Genomic DNA, 16,181 nt, shown 5'->3' with positions numbered 1-16,181 from the left:
CTTTAGTTTGCCCTCTGGTGCTGCCTTCCCTTATTTTCTCTCTACCTGTCTTCTTTTCCCAGTCCAGTTCTGGTGTTTCTTTTACAGCTTTGTCTCTTGTTTTTTGTTTGTTTGTTTTTTGTTTTTTTCTTTTTTTGCTTTGTAGTGGGTTTTTTGTTTGTTTGTTTCTTGGTTTGGTCTTAACTTCCTATGTTTGTAATCTATATTGACCTGTAATGTGGTATGATGTAGCTCCTGTGGACAGCTTGCTTCCCATTTTCATTTCATTCCCATTTACATAGGAAAAACAGATGAGGGTTTGGAAAGAGTTTGTTATCATGTAAGACTGGAATACAAAGAGAGATGTCCTTCACAGGAAATGGTCACAGGATGAATCAGAACAAAATGGACTGGGTTCTACAAAAGAACAATATGAAAGAAAATAATGAACATGAATGGCTAAACAGAGTGTGTGTATGTGTATGTATATGTATGTGTGTCTATATATATGTGAATAGATGAAAGGTAGAGATGAGGAGTGAATGAATTTACAAATGGGGATGGCTTATTAAGAGGATGGGAAAGAGGGAAGGAGGTGTTGGAATAGGATAAGAGAAAAGACGATGGATTGGGAAATAAGAACAGACTGGCAGGAAAATGAAAATATGTGTCTAATAAGAAAACACATACAGTAAATGAGAAAATAGGCCTTTATTAATTTTGGTATTGAGGGTATAATTTTAGTGTGGCAATTAAAAGTGCCTTAAAATTAATATAGTGTAATTCTTATGCTTCACAGATTTGAACATAGAGACACAGAGTTAAGTAACTGATTAGAGCCATATAGCTAAAAATTGCTGATATGGTACTGAAATCCATATCTGGTATTTTATAGTATTAGAAATCATATGGAAAATAATAGTTTAGTTTTCTGAATACCTTGTCTTCCTCACTTCTTCCTTTTTAGTATGTTAGTACAGAGAATTAGAAACATCATAAAGTAGATAGAAGAATAGATCGAATCTCCAGGCACCCATTACCTGGCCCCACCCATCCACCATCAGTCTATGGCTAATTGTCTTCCAATCACTGCCCACCCCTTAATATTTTACAGCAAATTCTAAACACATAAATTCATCCATTAAGATTTTCCTGCGTATTTCAGAATTATAAGGATTCTCCTTTTAAAATGGACGTAATTAATGCTGTTACTACATCTACAAAGTTAACAGCAGTTCTTCGTATCAGATAGTCGGTGTTCAGATTTCCAGCTTCATCTTGCTTTTTCATGCTGCTGTGCCTTTGTACATACTGTTCCTTTTACTCCACGTGCCTCTGCTGCCTCCCTAAGTTTTATTTTTCATTTAATGTTCAGATAATGTCAGCCCTTCTAGGAAGCTTTGTCTCTCCGATCAAATTAGATGTCCCTCCAGTGTTACAATCTGTACAGACTTCTAACAGGATATTTATGAATTCAAAATGTGTTTTTTTAACCACATACATGGATAAATGGACAAATGGATGAATGGGTGGGTGGGTCTGTCTTTCTTAATGAAAAGTTTTTTTTTTTTTAGATTTAATTGACATGTAACATTATGTTAGTTTTAGTTATACAACATAATTTGATATTTCTATACACTGTGACTAATGAAAGGTTTTACATATTCAGAATCCACTCATAACTCAATATAGTTAGAATAAAATCCAAAATTTTTGGCTCATATGGCTTCTTACGATGCAGCTACTGCCTAGCCTAGAGTTTTCTCATGTCATTCCTTCAGTCCATCCTGTTTTAGTCAAATTTGCCTTCCCTCAGCACCTAGAATGTGCTGAGGTCCCTTATGTCTCAGAGCCTTTGCATATGCTGTTCTTTTTGCCTAAAAATTTTTTTATTGATTATGTATCTGGTAGACTTTGGATCTCCCAATCTCAATCTCCCTGTTATAGTCTCATTGTGTCTTTTACCTTTCTTCTTAGACCAATCACATTTATACTTAGATATTTATTTGGTGGTAAGTTTATTGACTGACTTTTCCATAGATAGAATCTCTATGTGATCAGGGGCTACGTCTGTTTTGTTTACCACTCTCTTTAGTCTCCATCCCAGTGCTTGCCATGCAGCTGAAGCTAAAGAAACACTGTCAAATATGTTTGGGAGGACTTTTCTGGATTATAAATTAATATATTTATTAGAAACAGAAGATCAGTATTCACAGTATTTCTTGACAAGTTTAATTCCTTTTGGAGTTGACTAAAACTTGACAATTTCTGGGACAAGAAGCATCTCAGAGTCATTTAAGATAGGTAGCCAGACAACTGGAAAGCTTTCTAAATATCATGCATGTTAAATACTAAGATAGTATGAATTCAGAAGTTTTATAAAGTACCAAATTTTTGTATGCTTGCCTAGAAGAAGAGCTTAAATAGTTTTAATTACACATTTATATTTACATGAATTCCTTTTCAAACATTTTAGATATTCAAGATGATGAAGTGGCAGAAACTGTCTACAGAGACAGGAAGAGAGACTTACCTTTGGAACTCACAGTGGAACTAACAGAAGAGACATTTAATGCGACAGTAACAGCTTCTGACAGCCTGGTGCTCTTCTATGCGAGTTGTGAGTATGAGCCTTTCCAGTAGATGACTACATTACATAGTAGGACATTTAAAGTAGACATTTTATTTTTGCATTCCGTTATTGCACATTGTAAAATGACATAGCTTTCATATGTCCTGCACCTTGAAACATATACTTCTAGTTGATTCTGGGGTTGTAAAACTGATTATACTGATTATATATATCTGACTTACAGACTGAAGGTGAATGATCAAACTGGATGTTAAGCTTCCTAATTTAGAAAAATTATTGTGATGCAAGCAAATGATTTTAATAGATTAACAATTCTTATAGATGTATAGGCAGTTAATTGCTTTTATCTTCAGATAATAGCCATTTAACTCCTTGCAGTACGAATGCAGAAAATTAGATGCTTTAGGAACCCTTTTAAATGTTTAGGCAATATTGAGTACTGCACACTAGGATATTTCTTATTAAGAAATAACAATTTTAGGAAACCCCATAAATCTATATGTTTGTTATATGTAAGTATGGATGCTTTAGAGATATGCATGTTGTAGTATCTGTTTAACTTTTTATTTTAATGTAGGGCAAGCAATATCCATGGCGTTTCTTCAATCCTATATCGATGTGGCAGTTAAATTGAAAGGTACTATACTGTGGTGTGCATGCATGTTTTCCTGATTCTGAGCTGTAGCTATTTGTAAACTGTGTCTGCTAAAGATGTAGAAGCACATAAAGTTTCAGGTTATTATGTTTGTGTCTCTAAGGTTAATAAGTTAATAAACCATGAGTTTCAGAATTCTCAGGAGCATTCACTTTGACTGTCTTCATAAAACTACAGTTAATCCAGTAACCTTTTTGGCTGAATTTAGTCATTCAACAAACATTTATTGAGTGTCTACTCTGTGCCAGTGACTGTTAAATATTATTAGATAAATACTAAATCCTATTAAATAAAAATGTGATACATAAAGACCAGTCTCACAGCTTGATGAAGGATCCAAGATCCCAATGTTCTTGAAGGTATACAGTTGGGTCCTCATGGGTGGGATATTTCTTAATAGCCATGATCTTTTAATTTTAACTATTCAACGAAAACTGATTCAGTGGTAGACAAATAAGAAGCCAAGGAATCGACTAAAAAATATCTATGCCACCATTCCAGCAAAGACATAAGGAGAAGTAGAGAAGCCTGTGTTAGTAAGAGACAGTGATAGATGAGGTATGTATGCTTTATAATCATCTGAATAAGACAATATATCATGCTTGTATCTTTAATATGATTTTCTTGTTAATAAAAGTTATTATGGTTAAATAGGCTTATTCTTGGCTACTCCAGGAATGCATCCACCATTAAGTTTTTGGGCACACTAGCTTATAGGCTCTTTTATTATTTGGTAAGTTCCTTATGGCGTAGGTGGTGTGCCTTATACTCAGCTCGTTGGACTTGGTGCATTACTTCACTTTACAGGATATCTGGTTTTTAATAATTGTTTAATAAATGAATAAGCTGAGATAGTAGAGTTTCATAAATTTTATTTAGTGGAAAATGTGTACTGCTATACAACTTTTATTTTTATTGGGGACTGTTGTAAACTCAGGAAATTGATTCCAGAAAGTCAACTCTAAATGTAACATGTCCTATAGTAATAAAAACATCAGAGATATTAAAAATCATTTTTGAACCATTTCTCTTCCATTTATTTCCCAACCACATTTGATCCAACTTTTGATCATTTCATTCCCCAAATGAGGGGGTGAGTCCATCTGTAGATACTGTGATGATCCTTAATTTTTTTTTTTTAAAGCAAATCCTGTTACTCTCTTTCAGATTCTCCTCTCTGGTTGCACTCTATAGACAAATTTAAGTTTCTTCTCTAGGTTGCCCAGCCTTACTGGGAAATAATTAGAAGAAAGGAAAAGGAGGAGGAAAATATAAACCATAATGAAATAGTAATTGGATAATGGCCCTGAATAATAGAATGATTCTCTCCCACAAGCCCACTTGGTTAGATACCAAGTGAAAATGGAAAAAGATTTTCTTTCTTCTTTATTAATGACCAAATAAAGACCTGATCCCTCAACGCAGGGACTCTGAGCTGTGTGTGTTTGTAGAATGAAAAAGCAGATAACCAACCTAGGACTTGATTTCCTTTTTCAATTAGTATGTTCTTTATGAATAACAATCCTTTTGGTAATTAGATATCAGATAAGTGGACTATTTTGGAAGTTCATGGGGCTTAATAAAAAATTGTAATATAGGTTACAATAGCATTTTGTGCCTGTATTGAAGCCTATACTGTAACTCTGTAAATTAGAAAATATTGTATTACTTTGGGTATTTAGTCCTGTAGTCTTTCATGTCAACTTGGGAAAAAACCACTTTTCATCTTAGTTCAAGAGGATGAAGAATATTCTATACTCAGTCACAAGGTGGCAGCAAAGATCAACTTTTTATACTTTGTATCTTAGCGAGTCTGGTATTTTTTTTTCTTTTCTTTTCTTTTAAACTAGGACCCCTATTTGGAATTACTGCATTGATAAAGTAGGTGGACTATAATACTACAGGCATCTTAGAATATTAGACTATTTCATCTGAAACATGGTTAAGTATTGAAACCATTTTACAGGAAAGAAAATAAAAACTTTACATTGATAACTTCAATGCAAGTAGCCTTATAACTCTTCATGACATGTATCAATATTTTTTCTTCATTTTTAAAAATAACATCAAAGTTTTCAACTTGGACTGCAGGGACAAAGGAATAGTAACATTTTTAGCAGTGGTAGACCTATGGAGGATGCTTATTGAAGGGAAAGAACCACGTCTGTAATAACATGGTATTCCATCCGTGGGTGGCAATATAACACTCTGTAACAACAAACACCAGTACAAGCACCACTAGGCATTTACTGACTAAATGATTAAAATAAAGGATAAGAAAACTTTAGAGAGAAGGTCTAATTTTAGAAGGATTAAGGATTTATCTTTTTTTCTAGGCTTATATAATATTCAGGTATTAGTATACTTTAGTGTAAACATTGAAAATTTGTTCATAAAGAAATATCAGGGTACATTCCACAATTTTTTTTTTGGCATTCCACAAATTTTTATTGAGTACATACTGTGTAACAGACGTGCTGGGCAGTGGGTTTATAGTGATGAATAAGACAAACTAGACCCTGCCTGTATTACCAGACAGATTGCTAACACTAAATCTGAGGTGATAAGTTATTGCGCATATGAGATATAACCTAGGATCATTTAAAATATAAAAATGAATTTTCAGTATTAAAAATTTTCAGGGATAAAATAGTAAAATATTACACTTCACAATTTTAATCATAGGATTAGATTACAGTAAATTAGGATATATCCTAAATTAATATATAAAGATTCCTTCTTTGATCTAATATTATATTAAAGTTTCCTTTTGTTGGAATGTATTCCTTCCTTTCAGTAGCTGAGTTGTGTGATGGTTTGTTGTTTGGTTTTTGATATCTTTCTGCCTAATGATTTACATATTTTGGAGAACTTCACATATATAGTTGACCCTTGAGCCATGCAGGGATTAGGGGCATTGACTTTCTGTGCGGTAGAAAATCCGAGTATAACAGATTTGGTCCTCTGTATACACGGTTCCTCAAGCTGAGAGCCCACATGCATGGATTCATCCAACCTTGGTTTGTGTAGTACTGTAGTATTTACTATTGAAACAATCCACATGTAAGTGGACCCACACAGTTCAAACCTGTATTGTTCAAGGATCAACTGTATGAGTGTTGAACAAGTAGGAACTTCTCTTTGGGATTCTACTCTTGTTTTCTTAGGCTGAAAAGAAATTATAGTATTTAGAGGAGATGGGTTTGTGAAACCCTAGATGAGTTCCACGTGTGTAATTTATTCACACATATTTAAGGTGTTTAATATACAAGGACTGCTCCAGGTGCTGGAAAATCAGTGACGGGGAAAATGGACATGGTCCCTACTCTCAGGGAGCTCTAATCGTACCACAACACAAATGCTACATAATTACATGATGAGATAAGGAAAAGAGCACAGGAGTCTGATGTAGGTCAGTGCGTCAGAGGAGGCGTCCTTGGAGCGGTCCCACATGCAGAGATCTGAAGGGATGAGGAAGACCTAACTGCAGACATTGGTGGGGGTGGGCTGGCAACAAAACAGATTTGAGTTTTCAAAAGATATCTCTAGCTTCAGTGTAGAGATTGAATTTAGGGAAATGAATTAGGAGAAATGATGACTGGAATAGTGGCAATAAAGAAAAACGGACAGATATAAGAGATACTGAAAGTTTAGGTTGTACAATTGAAGCAGATGCTGATTGATGTGATTGGACATGTGGAGTTTAGGAATGGGGAGGCATGAAAGATGGTACTTTGCTATCTTTTTACAACTCAGAAACAGTGTCCACCAATATTTGGAGGAAGGAAACCATATTTGGTTTCAGACGTCTGGAATTTGAGGGTGTTTCCATGCAAAGGGAAATAGAGAAGGCAGTCAGGATACATGGGTCTGGAACTTTGAGGAGCCTGGGCCAGAGCTATAAATTTAGGATTCATTTGATTGTTGATGATTCCTGAGATTGTTTAGAAGAGAGGATAGAATGGGTAGAGAAAGCAGCTTAAACTGAGTCTCGAGGAACTCCTGACTGCACTGGCAGAGAAGCCTGCAAAAGGGACCAAAAAGGAACAGCTTGAGAGTTGGCAAAAAAGCCAGTAGGGGATGATGTTGCAAAAAATCAAGGGAAGAGAATCTTTCCGCAGAAGTGTTTTGTGCTGCTGTAAAGTTAAAAGAATGGAATATAAAAGTATTGACAGTTTTCAAAAACTGAGTTTTCTACCTTAACGTGTATAAAATGTGCATTTTCCTTTATTTAGGCACATCCACTCTGCTGCTTACTAGAGTAAACTGTGCAGACTGGTCCTATGTATGTACTAAGCAAAATGTCACTGACTTTCCTGTTGTAAAGATGTACAAGGAAGGCGAGAACCCAGTGTCTTATGCTGGTATGTTAGGAACTGAAGAGCTCCTAAAATTTATCCAGCTGTAAGTATTCAGCTTTCCCCTAAGATTTTAAAATTTCAGGTCTATAAAACTTCTAATTCCCATACTTTGTAGACACTCTTTGAATAGGTATGACCTGAGATCACAGGATAAACACTGATGAGGAGAGCCCATCTGCATTCCATCACTTTTGGGGAGATAGCAGTTTTGTTTGATGAGGCTGATTTTTTTGTTTAGAATAGTATTTAATTGTCTTTATTTTGTCAGGTGTTTATCCTATGGAATATAGTATTTGCTAAGTTCAGTATATTTTATTTTATTTTTTTATGAGCTGAACAGTATCTTTAAAAATTAATTTTGAATATTCTTAAATATTCATCCAGTAACAGGATTTCATGCCCAGTGAACATAACATCTGTCCAAGGAGCAGAAGAATTTTTAAGTGGGGAATTATATAAAGACCTGATCACCTACTCTCGTGTGTCAGTACTGGGGCTGTTTAGTCCAACCATGACAACAGGTAAGTGGAATTAAACATTTATATGGTTAAAGACTCATTTACTAGTTTTTTAAAAAGGCTTTTAAAGAATTATTATCTTTTTAAATTATAGAGAAATCAAAATATAGACAATTTTGAAAAATAGAGAAATTTGAAGAAAAGAAAGTCTGTAATTATTTAGAATTGTTAAATTTTAATGTAATTCCTTCCCTTTTTGCTGTGTACCTATGTATTGCAGATTAATACACATTTTAATGTAACTGGGCTATTGCTGTGTGTTTAGGTTAGTATCTTGCTGTTTTTATTTACCATTACATGGGTACATTTTTTTATGTGATTAATGTTCTTCAAAAACATCATGGCTGTACATTTGATTGGATGAATATACCATAATTTATTTAACTGTTTGCCAACAAATAATATTTGTTGTTTCCATTTTTTCTTTTTGCTATATGTAAAGAATATTTTTATTTATGAGTCTTTGTGTGGATTTTAGACTATTTAATGGGTTTAGATTCCCAATAGGAGAATAACTTTGTCTTCTTATAAACTGTATGTAGTATGTATTATTCATTGTTTAAAATGGGTTTTAGTGCTTGTCTAATGGATTACTATGTTTTTGTATATTAAGCGTATTAAGCTTTTGTCATTTTATTCCACTTATTTCCCCCCAGTTTGTTGTTTTGCGTTTTAGCTTTGCTTAATAATTTTATATGTAGCTGTTTAAAATTTCTTTTCAAATTTATTGATTTTGTGATTTCTTCCATAGCTTTTAGCTGTAGAAAATCTTTATCATCCTTATAATTAATGTATTTTCTTCTTGCTTTAATTTATATTTTCTTTCTCTAATTTATATTGTCTTCTTGCTTTGAATGTTCTTTTTTAAAAACTGAGTGATAAAATAAACGTTATCATGAAATTTACCATTTTAATCATTTTTAAGTGTATAGTTAACTAGCGTTAACTATATATTGTTGTGCAACTAATCTCCAGAACTTTTTCATCTTGCAAAACTGAAAAACTCTTTACCCACTAAGTGGTAACTCCATTTCCCTGTTTCCCTAGCCCATGGCAACCACCAGCCTACCACTGGTCTCTATGAATTTGACTACTCTAGTTACCTCATAAAAGTCAAGTCATACAGTGTCTTTTTCTGACTGGCTAATTAGCTTAATGACCTCAAGATTCATCCACCTTGTAGCATGCATCAGAATTTCCTTCTTTTTAAAGCCTGAATAATATTCTGTCGTATATATAAAACACATTTATCCATTCATCTGTTGATGGACACTTGGGATCTCTTGGCTGTTGTGAATAATACTGCTGTGAATATGGGTATACAAATATTTCTTTAGGACCCTGCTTTCAATTCTTTTGAATATATATCCAGAAGCGGAACTGCTGGGTCATATGATAGTTCTATTTTTAATTCTTTGAGAAACTATCACTCTGTTTTCCATAGTGGCTATACCATTTTTACATTCCCACCAACAGTATATATACAAGGGTTCTAATTTTTCCACATCCTCCAGTACTTGTTATTATCTGTTTTTTTAATAATAGCCATCCTAATGGGTATGAGGTAATGACTTTTGATTTGCATTTCCCTAATGATTAGTAAGCATCTTTTTATGTGCTTGTTGGCTGTTTGTACATCTTCTTTAGACACTGTGTCCTATGCTCATTTTTCAATTGGTTTTTGTTGTTGAGTTGCAGGAATTCTTTATGTATTCTGGATATTAAACCCTTATCATATATACTATTTGCAAATATATTCTCCCATTCTGTAGGTTTCCTTTTCACTATCAATTGTGTCCTTTGCTTTTACACTCCCCCCCCGACCCTTTTCTTTTTTAAATCTTCAACCATTTAGATGTATTTGTTCACGGTATAAAGTTAGAGCCAACTTTGTGTCTACATGGTTAATAATTGTCCTTTTTTTGATTCTACCATCACCATATTAAATCCACTTCTCTACATGTATGTGCGTATAAATGTTTTCTTTTTTATTCACTTTGCCTATTGATACTTAATCTGTTAGTTTTATAATATATGTTGAATATATGATTGGGTCAAGTCTCTTTTTTTCTTTTTGACATTTTCTTAACCTTTTGTCTGTTGACTCTGCTAGATGAACTTCAGCCATTTACACATGTTGTTCAAACTTATTTGGATGTCTGTTGCTTGTTTTATGCTTCGTTGGTGTTCTTTAGTTAGTTTTTTTCTATTTTATTTCTATATGGAGTATGCCTTTGGTTTTATTTTCTCCAGGGCTATAGAAGATGTTCTTTAAAGAAGTTAAAATGTATTGGAATCCATAAACTTAAAGACCATTTAAATGATTTTGACTCCTTCTTATGGAAAATAAGGATGCTTATAATTTCTTCCATTTTTTCTCTATATGAGCCTCTATGGTCTCATGTTATAGACTCAAAGTATCATTTCTGCTAAGCTTTTTTTTTGCATTGTATATTTCTCTTTCAAAAATATTCTGCATGTATGTTTCCAACATTTTATTATGAAAAATTTCAAACATACAGCAAAGATGAAAGAATTTCACAGTGAATCCCCACATACCCCCGTCATCCAGAATCTACCGTTGGTATTAACCATACCTGTTTTGGCACATACCACCCATGAGGTAATTCATCTCGTTGATGCATCTCGGGTGGACGTCTCAGTGTTCAGCTTTGCTGTAGTGCTTCCAGCAGTTAGCGTCACTTTGCTAGTTTTACAGCATTATAGACTGTAGTGTTCTTTTACTTCACAACTTTTCTGTTTTCAGACTCCTACCCCTAACCCTGTTCCTCCTTCATGGGAATGGATCTTTCAGTAAGTTTCAAAGGAAGGGCACACAGGGCATTTTTTCTGAGCAGTGGCATTGCTTAGAACGCAATTCTCTTGGCTTTGGATATGGATGGCCTCTTGACTGGGGAGCAAAACCCCTAGTGTTTTCTTCATCACATGCTGACTCTTTCCATGTATGTAGCAAACTTCCCCCCTGCTTATTTTTCTTTCATTTTAAGATGAATTTCAAATTCTGAATGAAATATTTTAACGATACTTGTATGGGAAGAAGATCCCCAGTGTCTAGCATTATAATTGTATATAGTTTAACTACTTATTAAATTTTGCTCTCTACAAATTGCTGTCTAATAATTTTTCCCTTCTACTTTGTCTTCAAAATCTTTAAAAATAAAAGCCAAAAGAACTCATTAGAGAGAAATAATAAGAATGTTAATATGTGCTCTGTGGTTTAACCATCTTAGTAGGCAAAATCCTAGAGGGTGTAACTTTTTAATTTGTATTCTGTGAAAAGTTGTGAAGTGAATGAGTCTCTATTTCACTCCTCCATCTTTCCCTCTCTAATGTTTCTGTACCCACAGTTGACTTTGCTTTCTACCTACCTCAGGTGCCTGGTGTCCTGAAGTTCTCGTTTATTATTTACACTGGGCCTCCCTCCAAAAAGAATTAGTCTTCACATAATAAAAAGCACACATACAATAAAATCATTAAAACAAGGATAAGAGTTAAGCAATAAAAGAGTAGGGGATAATTATGTAGAATATCTAGAGAACATGCAGTTGGTCATAAAACTTAAACCTAAGCAATCTGGTAGCAAAAAGAAATAGATGAAAATTTTGCCAGTGTATCATCATTGCATAATAAATGGCAGCATATAAGTTAATCCATTTCTCTGACTGTACATCCTAAGAGGCATTTTTCTATGTAGGGGATCAGCATAAGGAACAGTGTATTTGATTGTATTTCTATACAAATGATAAAGTTTACATGCAGTTATCTCTCAACAGAAGTCAAAAGCATAGGGTTAAAGTATATAAAGGTAGTTCTGGTGTGCTAGAATGATGCAATCCGAATATGATGCTTTTTTTTTTCACATTGATTGCTACTAAGCCTTTGCAGGTGTTAGTTCCTCTTCTTTTTTTGTTTATTTTTGTTTTTGCAGACATCCGTATGATAGTTGCTGGATTTTCAACATCTGTTGAGTGAGAAAATGTTTAACAATAACAGGCAGCTATGAATCCATTAACATTTTAATGTACATTTGCATTTTAATCATAAACGCTAACTACTAACATTTGCTGAGCACTTACTTTGTATCAGATATTTATTTGTTGTTCCTATAGATTCTAATATTTGAAGACTAACGTGAGTTCCATGAGGGCTGAAATGTCTCTTTTATCCACTGGGGTATCTTTCAGGCCCCTCTACTGGAAAGTTACTATATTTTCCTTTGTGACTAAAAAATAATCTTGCGGGGATATACTTTAAAACTTTGTAAATGTCCCGTTTCTCATTATACATTTGCACACCAGTTTCAGAATACACTGCCTCAAAGAGCTATTACAGTGTTGGTTGCTGAGTGGAAATTTTCTAACTCCATTATTCCTTCTACCTTTATTAGTTGGCATACTACTATAAGAGCTTTTCCTTCTCATTTATTTATCAGTATGGATGGTTGAGTTCTTATTTCACTCAATGGATTATAATGTTACTGTCATTAGTTTGCTCAAATTGTCCCAGATTTGGTCATTGTGAGCCCCTTCATTCTGACTCTCATGTCCTTTTGATATGTCTCCATCATTTTTTGAGTATGTTCTTTTGACACAAAATGTTCCCAGCCTCATTCCTAGAATCAGCCATTTCTCCAAGAAGTCCAGGTTCCTTTTAGTGGGACATTGAATTTAGAAGCCAAGATCTAGGGGTTCGGAGTGTTTTTAGTTCCTGAAGTGTTCTTACTTCTCAACTATTTTGCTGACAGAGCTAAAATATAGATATATCTATATATGTATGTATATAAATATAACTTTAATAAAATGACAGTGCGAAAAAGTAGTATTGCTAAATTAATGTATTTATTTTATGTACTTTAAACGTTTATAGTTAAAACAACTAAATATTATAGGTCACCATTAATATTACATCCCAAGTATACTTACAGTGGTTAAAAAAACTTTATTTAGGTAAATGATTATTTCCTTATATTTGAGATTGCCGTATATTCAGAAGGAGAAGAATGTGCCTGGTTTTAAACATTCAGAGGAGGATTTGCACTGATTTAGTGGGAATGGATATGCATCTGAGGTCTGCAGTTTTAAATATCCTCATCCCACAAATAACTTAGGGTTTATGTCCAAGTGGATTCATGAAGAGCCTTTCAAGAAACATTCATGAGTTTAGGGTCTTCTGCACGAGGAAATTACGTGGAAATATTAGAGTAATTTTCCACTATTACTTACCAAAAAAAGAAGCTGAAACTGATTCCATTATGTCATTGCTTTAGACAATAGTCATCCATTATTGACCAGAATTTAGAGAATTTCTCTTAGAAATCAAAGTATAGGCATTCAGTTCTTTCTAGTTGCTTAGTTTTCTTATGAATCTTTTCTACTGTGGTATAGCACAGGCAAAAGAAAATACTTTCATGGGTTACTAGTTTCTCATTTAAATTTATGATTATAAATGAGCTCTCAATGCTGTCTGCTGGTGGACTGTGCCATTCCAGTAAGTTGGCTTTTCTACAGTGTTTCTCAGTCTTGTGGAAAGTACGTATCCTTTTTAAAGAAAACAATCTTGCGGTTTCCAGTGTTACTAATGTTGATGCTCACATCACGAATATAGTGCTGACTGCTAAGTTACAGATCTTTTGGGTTCAGCATACCCAGACTACTAGTGCTTTATGATTCATTTTTTCCATCATTGTTTTTCTATTTGAATTGCTGTGAACCTTTTATGTAGTGAGCTGAGCTATCACCTTGGCCTTTAGTTGGCAAGAACACATCATTTGTAAGAGCCCACCTCTGCTCTTTTCTTACTAGTCTGCAGCTGCTAATTCAGACTTGCTTCTTGGTCATAAGATCTGGAATATGCTATTATTTATGAGTATATTCAGAAATCTATAGAATAATAGTTTTTATTTTGAATATGTATATCCTAACAAATCAGAGAAGAATTATACCCAAGTTAATCAAAGTCCAAAAGTAACAAAAACACATTACAGAAAATACAGGAAATAAAAGAAGACACAAATCCCTCTTAAGTGTAGAACCCTAACACGGACGCTGTTAGAGGACTAGAATTTCCAGTCTTCTATTTTTTCTATGTATATAGGCACTTTCAGATTTTGTGGTTATAACGTACCTGCTTTTATTTCCAGGCTACATATAGGACAGCTGTCTCCATTTACCATGCCTTAGGAGTAAATTAAAAAGCAACAAATGTTTATTTAGTAATTCTCTATGATTAGAGTCCTATAAATTACAATTATCAATTACAGTTGACCCTTGAAAATTAGGAGGTTAAGGGTACCAACCCCTTGCGCAGTCGAAAATCCCCATACTGCTTGCCGTCTCTGCCTCAAAAACAAAGGAATTGATAAATGACTTAACCAAGGACAGGAAGCGGCAACAGTTTGGATAGAATCAGGACTCCAACCCTACTGTAAATCTGTTCATCAGTAATTCAACTGCATAAAAAGTTTCAGATTTTTGTCTTGTCTATGTATTTATAGCAAAAGAAGAGTTCACTGAAGCAGGAAAGCACCTAAAAGGATGTGTTATCACTGGAGTTTATTCTGAAGAAGATATTTTGATACTGTAAGTTTATTGGTCTTTTAATTTTAGGGAGGAAAAAGTTTGCAAAATAATACATTGCTTGTCTCTACACAGTTGGTGAAGAAAAACAGCAACATAACTAAATTTTTAATTTTTTTCTATGGATATCTAGGAAGTACCACCTGGCTGTTTAGAATTTTCAGATATTCAAAATTCTACTTTAGGCTAGAGCTCCTCACTGGGGCAACCTTGGATTCATACTATTTCATCTTTCTATAAAATTTTTCCTCTTGGGTTCTATTACTTGCAATTTTAATTCTTTTGGGTTGTCATAGTGTTCTGAGGAATTTTACTTCTTGAGTGTGTGGGTTTTGATTTGCCACAGAGGTCTATAGAAAAATCAGAGGTGTACCTGATAGTTCTACTTAATTTTGTTATTGCAGACATACACTTAAGCAGTACTGTCACTTAAGTTGCTTTATTTGTAGAATTTGGGGCTCCAGTGAACTATCAAATAATTTCAGCTGCTGCAGAATGAAGGACTGAACTGAAAATTTGGAGATTATTAATACACATTACATTCTGCATTAATGACTCATCTTCAGATGCACATGGAGTTGTTAAGCCCAGTGGTTTGTCTTACCGTCTGACCATATTATTTCTAATTGTGATCTCTGAGCTTAAATCTTTCATCCTGAACACGGGTGACATAGACTTTTGGTGATCAAGCACCTGTTCTATCCATGAAACCAGTGACTTTTGAAAAGTAAATATTGAACTCCAGATCTTTAGGAAATGTAATACCTGCTCACTGGACACACGGACAGTCACCCACTGTCTTCTAGACCAGTAGTTTTCAGAGTATGTTTTGTTCATAAACAACTGGTCAACTAAGAGGGTCCTCTGGGTAATCTGAACTGGGCTCTCTACTAATGCTTATAGTATTATGCCTACACTTTGTTTTAGCATGAATTAAGTTTTTACATGATAATAAATGTGACCACCTCACTGGTAATTTTATGCAAAGTCTTTTTTTTTTCTCCTTATTTAGTGGTTTTCTTTAGGTTTAGTTTGCGAAAGTAGTGGTAGGAAGAGGCAGATCTGGACTCTGTTTCAGTACAGAGCACAGGCTCTGTATCTGGAATACCTCAGATTGAATTCTGTCTCTGCTGTTTATCACCTTCTAAGTCCTCATCTGTTAAATGGGGGTTATAGGGCTGTTCTGAGTGTTAAATAAAAACTTAACTAGAAGCACCTGGTTTAGTGCCTGGCAAATAATAGGCCCATTCTAATAAATGCCTGTCTCCTTGCTCAGCAGTTCTGTGAGCAGTCCAAAAAGTTGAGAACCATTCAGTGTGTTCCTAATCCTATTTAGACATTGTCTTGATGATTAAATTGTCTAGAAAAAAAATCTGGCTAGATTACTGTCTGTTGCTTTCTCTTTAATTACTTATTTTGTGTGTGTGGGATAATTAGATTTATTTATTTTTATTTTTAAATGGAGGTACTAGGGATTGA

The 16,181-nt window shown here is 34.1% G+C and overlaps 1 protein-coding gene and 1 long non-coding RNA gene across 6 annotated transcripts in view; one reads left to right on the top strand and one right to left on the bottom strand.

Moving 5' to 3' along the window:
- TXNDC16 (thioredoxin domain containing 16) overlaps positions 1–16,181 on the top strand; it is a 77,379-nt gene that overhangs the window by 51,048 nt on the left and 10,150 nt on the right. For all 4 annotated transcript variants that reach the window (XM_072963071.1, XM_072963074.1, XM_072963072.1 and 1 more), the window contains exons 13-17: positions 2,456–2,599; positions 3,150–3,209; positions 7,463–7,631; positions 7,973–8,109; positions 14,621–14,705. In XM_072963071.1, coding sequence (XP_072819172.1) covers positions 2,456–2,599; positions 3,150–3,209; positions 7,463–7,631; positions 7,973–8,109; positions 14,621–14,705 — 595 coding nt within the window. The remainder of the gene's footprint in view (positions 1–2,455; positions 2,600–3,149; positions 3,210–7,462; positions 7,632–7,972; positions 8,110–14,620; positions 14,706–16,181) is intronic.
- The window catches only part of LOC140696932 (uncharacterized), a 45,014-nt gene continuing 38,770 nt past the window's right edge, over positions 9,938–16,181 (bottom strand). For both annotated transcript variants that reach the window (XR_012073621.1, XR_012073622.1), the window contains 2 exons: positions 14,251–14,301; positions 9,938–12,088 (listed from right to left, as the gene is read on the bottom strand). This is a non-coding gene — a long non-coding RNA (uncharacterized lncRNA). The remainder of the gene's footprint in view (positions 12,089–14,250; positions 14,302–16,181) is intronic.

Source organism: Vicugna pacos, chromosome 6 (genome assembly GCF_048564905.1).
Source record: "Vicugna pacos chromosome 6, VicPac4, whole genome shotgun sequence".
In the NCBI taxonomy this organism is placed as follows: Eukaryota; Metazoa; Chordata; class Mammalia; order Artiodactyla; family Camelidae; genus Vicugna; species Vicugna pacos.
The sequence above is the reverse complement of the archived record's forward strand: the minus strand, read 5'-3'. Positions and strand labels throughout refer to the sequence as shown.